The sequence below is a fragment of the Sminthopsis crassicaudata genome, chromosome 2, assembly GCF_048593235.1.
Source record: "Sminthopsis crassicaudata isolate SCR6 chromosome 2, ASM4859323v1, whole genome shotgun sequence".
NCBI classification, from domain to species: domain Eukaryota; kingdom Metazoa; phylum Chordata; class Mammalia; order Dasyuromorphia; family Dasyuridae; genus Sminthopsis; species Sminthopsis crassicaudata.
In genome coordinates, this window is record NC_133618.1 from 463,815,924 (window position 1) to 463,832,641 (window position 16,718).

A 16,718-nucleotide genomic window follows, 5' to 3' on the forward strand; every position below is an offset into this window, starting at 1 on the left:
TGTATATTTATCAATATCTATCTATCTATCTATCTATCTATCTATCTATCTATCTATCTATCTATCTATTTTCTTCCCTCTTCTGCCTCCTAGTTGATTTTTTCCTACCTCAAATCTCTCTCCACTCCAGTTCATTCTCATTTTAGCTGCCAAACTGATCTTTTAGGTCACAGATCTGACCATGACACAATCCCTACTTCCTATCCCCTTAATTTCAATGGCTCCCTAATGCTTCCAGTATTAAATCCTGATTGGTTTTAAAAGCCCTTCATAATTCTGTCCCTTCCTACTTTTCCAGTTTAACATCCAACTCCGCTCAGCCCCTGATCTCAGCACTCAATGTAGCAGTACCATTTTCCTATGTGTTGTTCCTTGAGTAAGACCCACTTTCTCCTATCTCAAGGTATTTTTCACTGGCTGCCTCCCACAGCTGGAATTTTTTTCCCTTCCTATTTTTTCCTCCTAACTTCCCTAGCTTTCTCCAAGTCGCAACAAAAGTTCTAGCTTCTACAAAAAAGCCTTTTCCAGTCTTCAATTTTAGAGCCTTCCCTCTGAGAGTATCTTAATTTATACTACATATGTCTTCTTTGTACATAATTGCTTGCATGTTCTCTCTTCCATTAGACTGTATGCTCCTTGAGAGCAGAGACTGATTTTTGCCCTTTTTTGGGGGGGGAAGGGGGAAGGAAGTATTACTAGCACTTAGCATAGTGAGCCTGCTACACAGGAAATACTTCATAAATGCTCATTAACTTGATGCTGGCTGTGACATTTGCTTGATCTGTTGTAGAAATATGCAAAGGATATACACTTAAAGCTGAGATTTTTCTACTGGCTCAAGAGGGAAAAAATGGTACAGAAATGAATGTGTTGAGCTCTGACTCCAAGGCAATTCTAAGGCAATAAATGATACCAAAAGACAAAGCAAGTAAGAGAAAGAAGTTGATGTTTCCATGTAAAAAGCTATAGAAATAATATGTAGTAACTAATGACAATTAACATTTCTAAGTCACCTTCAGTTTTAATGTTGGATAAGAAATGATTTTATCAAATTTTTTGAATAATTTAACACAGTAAGACACATCAGATATATACCAAAAATATAGAGCAAAACAGAAAAACAAGTAATTTATGTCAATGTCTTGGAAACTAATCCATAAAATAGATAAATCCTACTAAAATACTATCCAAAATGGCACAGGTCCAGAAAATTTTAGCAATATATGAGACCTTAAAGTACAGAATGTTAGAGCTTAGAATTCCAAAGCTTGATATGTTTGGAACAAAGAATATTTGTACATAGAATTCCAGACATCAAAACATAGCATATTAGAATACTTAAAAGCTAGAAACAACTTTAGAATATAGAATTTGAGAATACAATCATAGAATGGCAAAATTGACAGGGACCTTACAACATGCTAGAATGCTAGAACACAGAATCATAGAACTTCAAAGATGAGATGGACTATAGGAAGCATTTATTTCAATTCCTTCATCTTGTTGATGAAAGACTTGAGACCCAGAAAAGTTAACCGACTTGTTTAACATACCAGAACCAGTTAGTCACCATGCAGGAAGAGGCCCTAGGTCCAGCTGCTTCTATATGGACTGAATCGCTTCTATATGGAACCACTTCCAAAAGTGTCTCCAACAAAGCCTCACAGTAGAGATAACAGATTTAGAGCAGGAAAAGGATTATCCAGGTCATCTGATCTACAGATTATTTTACAGATGAGAAAGCTACTATTCAGAGAAATTAAATTATATGACCAAGGTTTATGACAGAGCCAGAATTTGGATGCAAGTCAGTTACCCTACTTTTTCTTTTCAACCCTGCATTTATATATTTCTATATAGGGCAGTACAGTTCAGTAAGTTGTGCAGTGGAGTCAGCAGACATGGATTTGATCTTTAACTTTGATTACTTTGACTTTAGGAAATTCATGGAACTACTTTGGGAATCAGTTTTCCCATCTATACAAAGGGGATGATACTTGCATTAACTACCTCAACAGGACTACTGCGAGGAAAATTTCTTTATAACCTATAAAGCCCTACAGAGGAAATAAGATATACTGGCACTCATGTAGCTCATCAAAGGCTACAAATTTTTTATATCTACTTCTCATTTAAATCTCCCAGAAACTCTGTGAAATAGACACCACCAACATCTCCAATATTACATATGAAGAAACTGAAGCTCAGAGAGGTTACAAGACTTATCTGTGTCACACAACTACCAAGCACTGGAAGTAAAGCTTGACCTCAAGTCTAATTAATTACAAGCTTCCTGCTCATGTTTAAATTTGCGTGGCATTTACCTATATTCATGCCTTAATTTCATTACTAGACTACAAGCTTCTTGAGGGTAGGGGTCAGGTTCTAATTATTCTTGTATCTCCCCTGGTTCCCAGCAACATATATTTCATATACAGATGTACATACATACATAGTATGTATTAAACAAATGTTTATTGGACTGATTATCTGTTTGAAAATACATGCAAAAATGGTTTTAAAGCACTATATTGTATTAATTGTTACCAAAATTGTCATAGACATAAATATAAGTCATGACTCTTAACATTGGAATGTCCTCAGAAAAGGATCTACCTGAGTAACAAATAGTTGAAATTCGTCAGGCAAAATCCATGAGCGAGGATAGAAGTTGTATTCCTCAGGAAAGAGATCTTGCATGATTCTCACAGCTCGGCTCAGAGTAATTTTCCGCACCATTTCTGTCATGCCTGGTAGGAGGAGAAAAGAAGAAAAAGAACATTGAAAATGTAGCACTGTGGGGTTTCTATATCACAGAATGTTAGACTTCAGAACATAGAATGTTAAAAAATACATGTAAAGTTTTTTACATGTCACTGTCCTGTGACTTACCCTATAAAGTCCTCTATCCAACATATTTTTAAGTAGAATTACGTAAAAAATGAATCTGATGGTAGCATTGCTTACAAAGATGAAAAAGATCATGAAAAACTAAAGACAATAAAAGTATCTTTCTCATCTCATTTAAAAAAATGGATCATCTTAAAGCAAGCATTATATTTAGCCTTGTTCCTGAACACTAGAATGAAGGGCTTGATTTTATTTCATTTATGTTAGCAAGCATTTATGAAGCACCTACACCGTGCCAGGTACTACACTCTATATTGGGGATACAAAGGCAAAAATTAAACAGTCCCTCTCTCAAAAAGTATGACCTTTAATGAAAACAAAATTAATATAAAAAAATATATATATATATATAATAATTTCTATTAAAAGAGTGCTAGCAACTAACAGGCTCTGGATGGGCTTCAAGTAGGATGTGGTACTTGAGTTGAGCTTTACAGAAAGCCAGGAGTACTTAAGCTGCAGACATAAGGAAGAAATTAATTTCAGGCCAAAGCACAAAGACAAGAGATGGAACAGTGTATATGTATAGTCAATGCCAAATAAGTGTGACCTGAACATAGAAATGACATGCAATAAGTCTGGAAAGGCAGACTGAAACCAGAATACAAAGTTTGAAAAGCTAAATATAAGAGTTTAATATTGTATTCTAGAAGCAAAATGAAAACCCTAGCATTTCTTGAATGATATGATGGGACCTGTGCTTTAAGAATATAAGTTTGGCAGCTGTGTAGAGATTGGATTGTTAAGAAGACAGTTTGGAAGGAGGGAAGCCATTTAGAAATTATTGCAATATTACTGGCAAGAAAAAACAATGGTATGAGTGAAGAGAATGGAGTGGATTTGAGATATATTGTAAAGTTAAGAGTCAATAAGACAATCACTGGGATGAGGAGTAAAGAATTGAAGATGCTTTCAAGATTACAAACTTGAGAGACTGGAAGGAAGGGGTTGCCCTTAACAAAAATAAGAGAAATTTTGAAGAGGGAAGAATTTAAGGAAAGAGAAAATGAGTTGTTTGGATCTATTGGGTTCAAAATGCCAATGGGATATTCAAATGGAGATAAATAAGTAAAAAAGCTTTTATTATGTGCTTAATAAATACACCAAGTGTTGTGCTGTGTTTGGGATACAAATAGAAAAAAAGAAAACCCCTGTTCTTGAGGAGCCAACACTTTAACTGAGGAAAATAATACATACAGAAAGAAGTTTGGAGGTCCTAGGTTCACTGGTACAGTGAATGACAAGGCCCAAGGTCTTCGAAGTGCATGAGTACCACCACCATCACCACCACCAGGGATAGAAACATAAAAGTAGCCCACCATCACGGTAAGGGAAGAGTATACCTAAGAGTCAGATTTATGAAATCATCTGTCTTGGAATATATTTTTCTTGAGCTCTTCCAGTTCCCAACAAACCTACCTAATGAAATCTTACCTATTCTTCAAAATTTTCAAATACAATCTCTCCCAAGAAATCCCCCCTTATTTCTCTCAGTTAAAAATGATGTTTCCTTCTTTGGATTCGAAGTAGCACTTTGTTTATATCCCTCTTATGCATTTGGCATGTTCTATTATTATATTTTGGTAGTATATGTCCTATTTCTTCTAACAAACTATAGACTAGGGCTTATAGAATGGCTAGGTATATGGTTATTCATCTTTGCAAATATTTTCTCCAATGTCTAGGACAGTGCTTTGCACATGGTTGATGCTTAATAAAAAGTCAATGAACTGAACTGAGTTGAGAGTAATAATTCCCACAATCTATCCTCAGCACAGAGATATTTAAGAAAAATGTGCATTTATCACATTTCCTGAGTAAGTTATAGAACTACTAAATGGGATAGGATACACCAACACCAACCCATTCTAAATAATTTTATCTTCCTTGGATATAGGAAAATATTGTTAATAAAATGTATTACTACAAAAGAAGCTTAAAGATTCTGAGAATCAAGTGCTTATGATACTTGAATGCCATTTGCCCTAATAATTTGTAAGAATTAAATTTCAATTCCTTAAAAATTATTAAATAATTAAATTTCAATGCTTCAAAAGTAGTGGTAAGTCAGAATTATATTAAATTCACAGAGTGATTTATATCAATTAACTTATTCAACCCACAACAATCCTCTTAGATAAGCATATGAAATATAAAATAAGTATATTCTTATTTTACAGATTAGTAAACTAAGTCTCAGAGAGATTAAATGACTATCCATCATTGCAAAACTATTAAGAAGGAGATGTACAACTGGAATCAAAGTGTCTCTCTCAACTCCAAATCGAGCACTTTTTCCATTACAATATGCTGCCATGTTGGAAATATAAAAAAATACATAGAATATAAGTCAGAATTTCTGTTCAATGCTGCAAGTGTCATCAAAGATGTCATACAGGATCCTCTATTCCAACCATCTGTTTTTATAGATGAGAAAACTAAGGTCCACAGAACTGAAATTATTTGACCAAAGTCACACACAAGTTTCTAAGCCCTGGCAGCAAAAAGCGAATTGAGAATATGAAGTTTTTAACACATGGACTTCTTGACTCCTACAGCATAATATACCAAAGCAATAAATCTGAAAAGCAGAGCTTAGAGTTGTCAATACCATCAGTTCTAAGCTCTTGTTTATAAGACTATCAGAAAGGATTAAGTAAGAAATCAAGGAGCTTAAAAAGATAGGGTGGCTATAATAAGCTGAACTCTAACATGAATTGTCCAATAATAGAGACAAGTCACTGAGGAAACTGCTCTAAGATTTTATAAGAGTCTAGAGTATAATCCAATAGATAACTATTTCCTTTCCCCCCAATTAAAACAAAAGTTTCAAGAAACAGAAATAAATAGGCTCAGAAGCTAAACAGTCAGTACTGTTAAAAGTGAATTAAACAAAATTAAAGTTTTCTGGGCCAGTTTATCCAGTAAAACCACTTTGCTAGTTTAATTTATGATTCTCAACTTGACATTCTATTAAAAATCTCAAAATCCTTTTTGATTAAAAGCAATATTAACAAAGAGACCCAACATTATGCCATGAGTAGAAAAGATATAGAATCAGAATGTTAAGAGTTGAGAGAGATAGAGCTTAGCTCATAGTCTAAGCTCCTCAGTTACAAGTGATGAAACTGAGATTTTTCCAGTTGGAATAAAAATTAAAATAAAAAGTAATAATAATGAAAATAATCAATTATAATTAATCATATTTATATAATACTCTAAGGTCCAAAAATACTTGATAGACATTATTTTCATTTGTTCCTCATAATCCATAGGATATTATTGTTCCTATTTTACAGATGAGAGAAATGAGATTCAAAAAGTTTGAATTATTCTCCACGTTCACATAACTAGAAAATATTGGAGGAAGAATTCAAACCCAGGTCCCTCTTGACCCCAAATCCAACACTCTTTCCAATTACAAGGGACATTCTAAGTACTTGCTAGGTACAAGGCACTGGGGTTAGAAAGATATATATACATTGTTCTCAAAGAGATTATAAGTATTTAAATCATTATAAAAAAGGAGAATGGGACCAAAAGTTAAAGTTTATATGTTGCTTTTAAGTTTGCAAAATACTATATATGTTATCTCATTTGACCCATCACAATAAAAAAAGACCACATTTTATCATCTGAAAAATTTGATCAGTATGGAAAATAAGTTAAAGAACTCAGAAAAGTTAAGTGGCTTGCCTTTAGTCTCATAATTAGTAGCAGTCAGGTATAAAGACTTCAGAATTTGGAGTTTAGAGGAACTAGATTGTGACCTTGGTAACCTATGTGATCTTGGAAACATCATAACCTTTCTAAGACCTCGGTTTTCTAATCTGTAAAATGCATGGTTTGTTAATCTCTGGGATGGCAGAAACTAGGCATGGACCCACATTTAACACCACATACTAAGATAAGATCAAAATGGGTCCAAGATTTAGGCATAAAGAATGAAATCATAAATAAATTGGAGGAACATGGGATGGTTTACCTCTCAGACTTGTGGAGGAGGAAGGAGTTTGTGTCCAAGGGAGAACTAGAGACCATTATTGATCACAAAATAGAACATTTTGATTACACCAAATTAAAAAGTTTCTGCACAAACAAAACTAATGCAAACAAGATTAGAAGGGAAGTAACAAATTGGGAAAATATTTTTACAGTTAAAGGTTCTGATAAAGGCCTCATCTCCAAAATATACAGAGAATTGACTTTAATTTATAAGAAATCAAGCCATTCTCCAATTGAAAAATGGTCAAAGGATATGAAACAGACAATTTTCAGATGATGAAATTAAAATTATTTCTGCTCATATGAAAGAGTGTTCCAAATCACTATTGATCAGAGAAATGCAAATTAAGACAACTCTGAGATACCATTACACACCTGTCAGATTGGCTAAGATGACAGGAACAAATAACGATGAATGTTGGAGGGGCTGTGGGAAAACTGGGACACTGATGCATTGTTGGTGGAGTTGTGAAAGAATCCAACCATTCTGGAGAGCAATCTGGAATTATGCCCAAAAAGTTATCAAAATGTGCATACCCTTTGACCCAGCCATACTACCTTATATCCCAAGGAAATACTTACGAAGGGGAAGGGACCTGTAGGTGCCAAAATGTTTGTGACAGCCCTTTTCATAGTGGCTAGAAGCTGGAAAATGAATGGATGTCCATCAATTGGAGAATGGTTGGGTAAATTATGGTATATGAATGTTATGGAATATTATTGTTCTGTAAGAAATGACCAACAGGAGAAATACAGAGAGGCTTGGAGAGACTTACATCAACTGATGCTGAGTGAAATGAGCAGAACCAGAAGATCACTGTACACTTCAACAACAATACTGTATGAGGATGTATTCTGATGGAAGTGGATATCTTCAACATAGAAAAGAGCTAATCCAATTCCAATTGATCAATGATGGACAGAATCAGATACATCCAGAAAAGGAACACAGGGAAATGAATGTAAACTGTGAGCATTGTTTTTTTTTTTCTTCCAAGATTATTTTTACCTTCCAAATACAATCCTTCCTTTGCAACAAAAACAACAACAAAATTCGGTTCTGCACATATATATTGTACCTAGAATATACTATAAGATATTTAATGTGTATGGGAATGCCTGCCATATAGGGAAGGTGGTGGAGGGAAGGAGGGGAAAAATTCAGAACAGAAGTGAGTACAAGGGATAATGTTGTAAAAAAAAATTACCTATGCATATGTACTGTCAAAGAAAATGTTATAATTATAAAAATTAATTAAAAAAATAATCTCTGGAGTCCCTTTCAAACCTAAATCTATGATCTTCCATTTTAAAAACTTCAAATTTCTTTTTTCCAAATCTAATCTTTTATTTTTCCATCTCTCCCTATGCCCTAATTCCTACTAAACCTATTCTTTAACCATGATTTCCAGTCTCTCTATTCCACCATGCTATCCCAAACCATTACTTATGCTCTAGCTATACTTTCTTAACTTCCCAAAGCCTCAAACCCTCATTGAGCCAGTCCAATAATTACTATTCTCTACTCTTGAATTCTTTGTTCCTGTCCTATTACTTATCACACCTTACCAGATCACAACTCTGGCTTACTCCTATTATCTGCCTCTTTCACTGCTAAACACAACTAGAGAAAATAGCAGTATGTCCAAAAATAGAAATTGTCTTTCTCCTAAAACTCACTCTTCTTTTAAATTTCCCTTTCACTGTCAAGGGTACTATCATCCTTTCAGTCATCCAGGTTCACAATTTAATGTCATTCTCAATTCCTCTGAATCTCATATGACATCTATCCAAACACTTACCAAATCATGTAATTACTTTCTCTAGAATAGGAATTCTTAGCCTGGGATTTCAAGCTTATTTTTTAATAATCTGATTAGTAATTTCCTATGTAACTGGTTTCCTTTTTATTATATATTTTCTTCATTTAAAAACATTACTTTGAGAAGGGAACCACAGGTTTTACCAAAGTGTCAAAGGGGATGGATGACACAAAAAAGGTTAAGAACTCCTGCTTTAGAATATTTCTTGCATCCACTTCTCTTCACTCACAGCAATTATCCTAGTTCAGGTTGTCATCATCTATTCTGTTACAACAGCTTTCTAATTAGATTGTCTCCCAAGTCCCTTCTCCTATTCATCTTTTTCACCACTACCAAAGTGACCTTCCTAAAGTATAGGTCTACTATTTCCCTCCTAAGTAAACTCAATGACTCCCCATTATCCTCCTAGCTTTCACTCTGGATGTTCTTTATTGTTCAAGTCCCTTTGACTTCTATGCTCTTTTGTCTGTTTTCATAGTGAAATTAAACAATAAAGTTCATCTTTTTGTTTCTGAATTTCTAGTCTATGAAATCTTAAGTTTTCATTCAAATCATTAAGTTTACCTCCTTTTCAGGGGCGGGGGGGGGGGGGGGCAGCTAGGTGGCGCAGTGGATAGAGCACCGGCCTTGAATTCAGGAGGACCAGAGTTCAAATGTGGTCTCAGACACTTAACACTTCCTAGCTGTGTGACCCTGGGCAAGTCACTTAACCCCAGCCTCAGAAATAAATAAATAAGCACATAAATAAATAAATAGATAGATAGATAAATAAATGAGAGTTTACCTCCTTTTCAAGATAACCTGATAAAAATCAGCAATGAATTCCATTTGAGAATCTGTAAGTTTCAGTTTCGAGACCTGCCAAATTTTGTTGATATATCTAGGAAACCTCTCAAAGAATAACAATGCCAACAGGTACCTGGGAACTTGTTTACTTGACCTGAGAATATGTCATTATCATGAAAGGAAACTCCATGCCAGTAGATATCACAGGGCAAGCGACGACCAAAGGGAAACTGGAAAAAATAAAAATAAGAAAAAAAATTAGACTATACTTTCATTCTATTCTCATGAACTTTTAGTTACAATTAAAGATTCAGGTAAATCTGGTAGTAGGAAATTTGAATAGCTTTTACATATGCTGATAATTTTTGCCTTAAAGATCAGAGAGAATCTTTTGTATTTGTATTCTTCTAATTTTTTTAATTGTTTCATTGCATAAATTCTTTTTCCCAACTCTACTATCTTTCACAGAAAGTACAGAAAAATCCCACATTTCTTTGGTATTATATCATAGAAAGCACAAAATTCATGCTTATTGAATTCCATAACAAGCTAGCTTTAAAACCTCAAGAAATTCATTTTCTGTCTGTGACCTTAGTTCATAAAGGAATATAACTAGATGTTATCCAAGGTCCCTTCCAATTGCAATATTCTAAGTTCTCTCTTTTAGCATTAAATGTTATAAGACTTTTTATATATTTTTATGTTCATACTGAAATTATACTAATATCATTTATTCTTTTTATATTTCTGAAATTCTAGTTTATATAACCTTTAATAATTTATATCTCTTAAGTCCAACATTCTCTCAAGGTAGGATGATGGCAGTTTCAATATTCTCATCTCTAAGATTACTTTCTAGTTCTAACAATCTATGCTCTAAAAAATCTGTCTTCAAATTCCGTCTTACTGTTCTTGCATTCTATTTTCATACAAGTTTGGAACACAGAAAATTAATGCTAGAAGGAACATTTAGTTTATACCCTCATTTTATAGATTACAAGATAATAGATTTAAAGCTAGAAAGAACTTTAGAAGTAATCTAATCCAATTTTCTCATTTTACAGGTGAGAAAACTAAGGCCTCTGGAGATTGTGAGTTCATCAAAGACATAAAGCTATTAAATGGAAGAACTAGGACTCAAAACTACATCTCCAGGTTTCAAGACTAATACTCTTTCTACTATTCTATTCTGCTTCTTCAAGCATTTCAAATTCAAAAAGAGATAAAACAGAATCACACCTTTTAGATAAATTATATTAATTTAAAAGGCATAATTGAACAAGACATATGTTCTACATTTTATGAGCATCAACAACTTGGCATTTATAATTTATAGTATTCCCAATCATTTAATTTTGCATCAAATGGATTGTAGGTTATTAATTCAAAAGACACCATGAAAACAAGAAGAAAAAAACATATGTCATTTTCTTCCAACTATTAGGAAAGAAAAAGCAAACAAACCAAAAGCCAATATTCACCCTAAATCACTTATTAAAGTTTACATTGAGCACTTTGCTCAATATTAACAATAGTATGACACAAACTTAGGAAGAACAATACCTGTGAGTTTACAACCTATTAGGGCACACAAATATACAAAGTATAATACAAAGAAGAAAGTTCTCATCCTAATTTACCCCACGTCTCCTCCTAAGCTCCACTCTTTAGATCTTCTTGTCCATTCCCATGTGTCCTTTCTGGACCTTATTTTGCCCAAACATCCCTTAATCATACTGCTTATTTTTCTTGATTTTATATGTAAATTTTACAAGGTTTTTATTTTCTTTCTCTATTTTCATAGCGGGGTGGGGAATTAAAGATGGGGGGATGAAATTTTCCAATTCTAAATTCTGTAATCTTGAGAATTTAGAATTAAATTATTCATTCAAATTATTCATTCATTCAACAAACATTTATAAGGTGCTATTTGTATGCAATGCAGCCTCTGTTAGATACTAGAGGATATACAAAGAAAAGCCATTACTCTTTAGGAACTTACAATCTAGTAGGAATAACTAAGACATGAACACAACAGTAATATTATATTATACTTATTATATTCTAAAGTGAGATCAGAAGAAGGAAAGATGCTTGGTGGCTATTTCTTTTAGCCTAGAGACAACATGAAAAAATTACCAAAACACTAAGGGCACCATCAATTAAGAAAGTTTTGAGACCTTGGCACAATTTATATGCTATCCGTATGGGAAATTTAAAAAAATACTTTTTCATCTGTTTAACTATCTGGAAATAAGTTCACTGATTTTCTAATACTGTTAGAAATGATAAGAGGTTCTCTGATGACTGGCTAACAAGGCAAATCAGTCAGTATCAATAACCATTTCTTAAGTGCCTACACCATACCAAGTACTGCATTAAACTCTGAGCATATGGAGAAAAGCAAAAGAAATTCCTTGACCTCAAGGAGCTCACAATCTAATGAGGGAGACAACAGGCAAACAATTATGTTCAAACAAGACACATGTAGAATATTAAATAATCAACAGAGGAAAGGCACTAGAATTAAGAGGGAAAGAGAAAAGTTTCCTTTTAAAGGCAAAATTTTGGGGGGACTTAAGGAGAATCAGGGAAGCAAGGAAGCAAAGATGAAGAGGGAGAGCATTCCATGTATGGAAGACAACGAATGAAAATGTCCAGTCAAAAGATGGTGTGTCTTGTGTATGGAATAGGAAGATGGCCTTTCTCACTGGATCAAGAAGCATGTGGGATGAGCAAGAGTTGGGAAGAGATATAAAGTATAAGAAGACTGAAAGGAATGGAAGGGAGATTGGGTTATGCAGGGTTTTTAATGCCAAACAGGTTTTGTATTTGATCCTAGAGGAAATAGGAAACCATTTGAGTTTACTGAGGAGACCTGCACTTTAAGAAAATTATTTTTGTTAAATGGACAATAGACAGAAGTATATGAGAATAATTAGCTATTATGAAAGGCTCGTATGATGGCTTTTTTGAGGATAGGGAAGACATACATATGGCTGTAGGGAGTAGGGAAACAGCCAGTAGTCAAGGGGAGATTAAATATAACAGACTACAGATGATAGAGGTGTCCTGCTATAGAACATAGAAAGGAATGGGATAACTTGTATAGGTAGAGAGAGGTGGTCTTGTCAAGGAGAAGGGTCACCTTTTCATGTGAGATAAAGGTATAAAAGGAGATAGGCATCAGAGCAAGGTGAGATTAAGAAATTGGCGAGAAGAGAGCACACTCAGTGAATAGTCTTAATTTTTTCAGTAAAACCAAACCAAGCAAGATTCTCACTTGAGAGAATAGAGAAAAACTAGCAATGGGAGGTTTGAGGAGGGATGAAAAGAACTAGAAAAGCCACTGCAGTGAGCAGAACACTAAATTAAATAGGGAGATATAGAAGAATTGCACCACAGTGAAGATCTGGTTCTTATGATGGACCTAGTCAAAATGGTTGCATGATTTTATTCATTTTCATTCAGGAACACATATGTAGGAGAGGAGGCAGTAGATGGTAGGTGTGAAAAAGGCTGAGACTTGGCAAGGAAAAATCAGTGATACGATAAAGGGGCAAGATATTTAAGAGAAGAGGACAAAGGAGTAAAGAAAATAAAAAGAGGAAGCATCTAGTATAGGAGTGATGGTCTAGAAGAGAATTGAGGGACTAAGGATTTGGAGGTCATAGCATAGATAAAAGGTAGTGTTTGGGATTAGAAGGGAGAGGGGGATAGAAATTCATTAAATTATAGTCAGATAAGAGTATGCCAGAGTTCAAGAACATGAAGATGGCACATTTGTGGAAAATAGAAAAATCAAGAGTATGATCATCTTTATTTATCCCTGGGCTGAGATGAAGGTATAGGAAATGAGTAGGTGGAAGAACTAGATGCCTAGGGTATTTGATAATGTCAATATGTATACTGAAGTCCTCCAGTACAAGAGCAAGATTTGGAAAGGAAAGAAAGATTTATGGGCCAGAAACTGAACTCAATGTGGAAAGTAGAGGAGTGTCTAGAAGTCTTTAGATAACTATTAGGATTTTGATTGTGTGAGAAATAAAACCTCCAGAGAGAGAATTGGTAAACTCTGAATACTGACCAAAGCGTACTTTTTTTTCACAACATGACTAAAGTGGAACTATATTTTGCTTGACCTCACATGGAAAATTGACATCATATTGCTTGCCTTCTCAATGAGTAGAAGAAAGGGGGGAATAAATTTGAAAAAAAATTTTTAATGAATGTCCTAAACAAAGATTTTTAAAAGAAATTATAATCTAAATGCCATTAAACTATGCATACCTTTTGACCCAGCATTACAACTACTAGGAAAATATCCTAAAATTTCGACAGAATGAAAGGACTCATATATACAAAAGTATTTACATCAGAATTAATGTTGTATCAATCTAAAAACAGAGAATGCCTATCAATTAGAAAATATCTATTTTGTGTTACTATATCGGCTCTTTTTATAGTGGCAAGAAATTGGAAACTGAATGGATGCCCATCAGTTGGGAAATGGCTGAATAAGTTATGGTATATAAATGTAATGGAATATAAGAAATAATCAGCAAGATGATTTCAGAAAGGCCTACTACATCAACCTAGTAGAACCAGGAAAACATTGTACAAGCAACAACAAGATTACGTGATGATCATCTATGATAGACTTGGCTCTTGTCAATAGTGAGGTAAGCCAGGGAAAGTCCAATAGATTTGTGAGGAAAGAGCCATCTATATCCAAAGAGAGGATTATAGGGACTGAACATGGATCACAACATAGTATTTTCACCTTGTTATTGTGGTTGTTTGCTTGCCTTTTTTTCTTTCTCATTTTTCTCCTTTTGATCTGATTTTTCTTGCACAGCATGATAAATGTGAAAACATGTTTAGAAGAATTACATGTTTAACCTACACTGGATTACTTGTTGTCTAGGGGAGGGGGCAAGTGTAGAGGAAGAGAGAAAAATTTAGAACACAAGGTTTTATAAGGGTGAATGTTGAAAAATATCTTTGCATGTATTTTGAAAAATAAAAAGCTATTTTTAAAAGAAATTTTTAAAAATTATAAAAAAGGAAATGACTATTTTGGTATACAAATGGTATATGAATATAATATTGTCACACAGTAAGAAACAACAAACGAGGGATTTTACGAATACTTGCATGAACTGATGCAGATAGAAAGGAGCAGAGCCAAGAGAGTAATATACAAAATGACTGTAATAATATAATGGAAAACCACTTTGAAGGAAGCAGAATTTTGATCAATGCAGTGATTAATCATGACTTCAGAAGACTGGTTATAAAAAAAATGCTTTCTGCCTCTCAGCAGAGGTGTGATAGACTAGAGGTGCAGCATGAGATATAAACTTTTAGGAATAGTCAATGTTTTTGTTTGTTTTATAAAAAAACATCTTTTTTAGTGAAATATTTAAAAAATACATAGAAGAAAGTTCAGAATTCAGGAAAGGAAAACAGCTTTGTTACTACCATGTTAAATTTAATATGGATTTGTAAATTATGTATCAGGACACAGTTTCATATATAATTCTATGTTCTTTGTATAGTAAAATGTGCATGTTTGCTAAAATATACTAAATTTATAAGGTTTACATAATTCATAAATTCATAAAAATGTTAAGTAAAAAGATTTCCATTATGGGATATCAAAAAAGTTATGAGAAAATTTGTTTCTTGAGTGACTTGGAATTGAGACAAGCTCATTCTATCTCTGGATGTACCATGTTGTAATAGCTAGACTAAGTCATTTCCCCTTTCTTGACCTCTGTTTCCTCATCTTTAAATCAAAAAATAGAATTAGACTATCTCTTGTTTTCCTTCCAGATCTAATATTTTATGAAGAGGAAACTCCCTGACAAAGAGCCACAGTCTATACTAAATGGAATATGAACATAAAAAGGAAATTGTTGCTCATTCTCTTGCCTGAAGATAAACCACATTCTTAAATTTTTTTCTCTGTTTTCTACTTTGTGGCTTACCAGCCTTCCTTTTCTAAGGTAGTTCCCATTAATAAGAATTACAAATATACATTCATCCTCAATGCAAAGTCTTTATAATGTGTTTCAAATGGTGTACTTATATAGTCTCATTTTTATTTCATGTTTTTCAAGTATAGATATACTTTTTAAAAAATCTTTCTGAAGATATATTGTCATTTTGAGTTATTAAAATAAGTTTGAATTCACTTTCTTATTTTAAAATAACTCGCTTGAAAGATGGAGAGTAAGAAAAAAGGAGAATCTGGGGTTGTGTCAAGGAGAATGTCTGCTTCAGAAAATGTAAACTTTAAGAATTATTGAATGTGAAGAGTTAAAAGGGTATGTCTTAGAGATTATCTAGTCCTACTCCTTCATTTAATAGATTAGAAAACAGGCCCAAAATATGAGAAATGACTTGTTCAATTTCACAAAATTAGTTGTGCAAGAATCATGTTCTCTTAAATTAATCAAGGGTACTTTCCACTATATTCTGTTGCCTTTCTGACACAAGTTGCTGAAAGACTCTTGCAATGAAAATGCTGAGTGTTTAAGATGTTATACAGAGTAACTTTTTTTTTTTTTGTTTTGTTTTTTGTTTTGCTGAGGCAATTAGGGTTAGGTGACTTTCCCAGGGTCACACATCCAGGAAGTATTAATTGTCTGAGACAAGATTTGAACTCAGGGCCTCCTGATTTCAGGGCTGGTGTTTTATTCCACTGTACCAGAGTAACTTTTACTAGGAACTGAAGGCTAAGTCTGAGGATCAACATATATGACCCGAATAACCCAATGATCTTGGTTGAAAGTTGATTAGCAGTGAAATATGAAGTAATGATCACATATACTATAATAATAGCTGACATTTATATAATCCTTTATGGGAACAAAACACTTTTACATCCATTATTTGATTCAATCCTCTTAACCCCTGTGAGCTAGGGAGAGTAGGGACAGAGATATCCATTTTGTACATCAAGAAATGAGGTCCAGAAAAGGTAACTTGCCCAATTTCATGCAACTAGTAAATGGCAATCTGCATTTAAATTCGGACCTCCTAACTCATAGGAAAAGATGTAGGGAACTGTTAAAGCTGGAAAAATTTTGGGGATCATCTATTTAACCTCCTTACTTTATATATGAAGAAAGACCAAAGGATTGGAGTAATCTGAGCAGCATCACAAATGTAAAGAGCAACTGCCAA

The 16,718-nt window shown here is 33.7% G+C and overlaps 1 protein-coding gene across 6 annotated transcripts in view; it reads right to left on the minus strand.

The window, feature by feature from the left end:
• TTLL11 (tubulin tyrosine ligase like 11) overlaps nt 1-16,718 on the minus strand; it is a 250,784-nt gene that overhangs the window by 214,158 nt on the left and 19,908 nt on the right. For 5 of the 6 annotated variants that reach the window (XR_012486781.1, XM_074292973.1, XM_074292977.1 and 2 more), the window contains exons 2-3: nt 9,658-9,754; nt 2,617-2,750 (exon numbers count right to left, since the gene is read on the minus strand). Coding sequence is in view for 5 of the 6 variants with exons in the window: in XM_074292973.1 (XP_074149074.1) it covers nt 2,617-2,750; nt 9,658-9,754 (231 nt within the window). In the remaining variant the exon portion in view is untranslated. Of the gene's footprint in view, nt 1-2,616; nt 2,751-7,290; nt 7,376-9,657; nt 9,755-16,718 lie in introns of those variants that run through there. The other variant, XM_074292975.1, reaches the window with a different exon arrangement.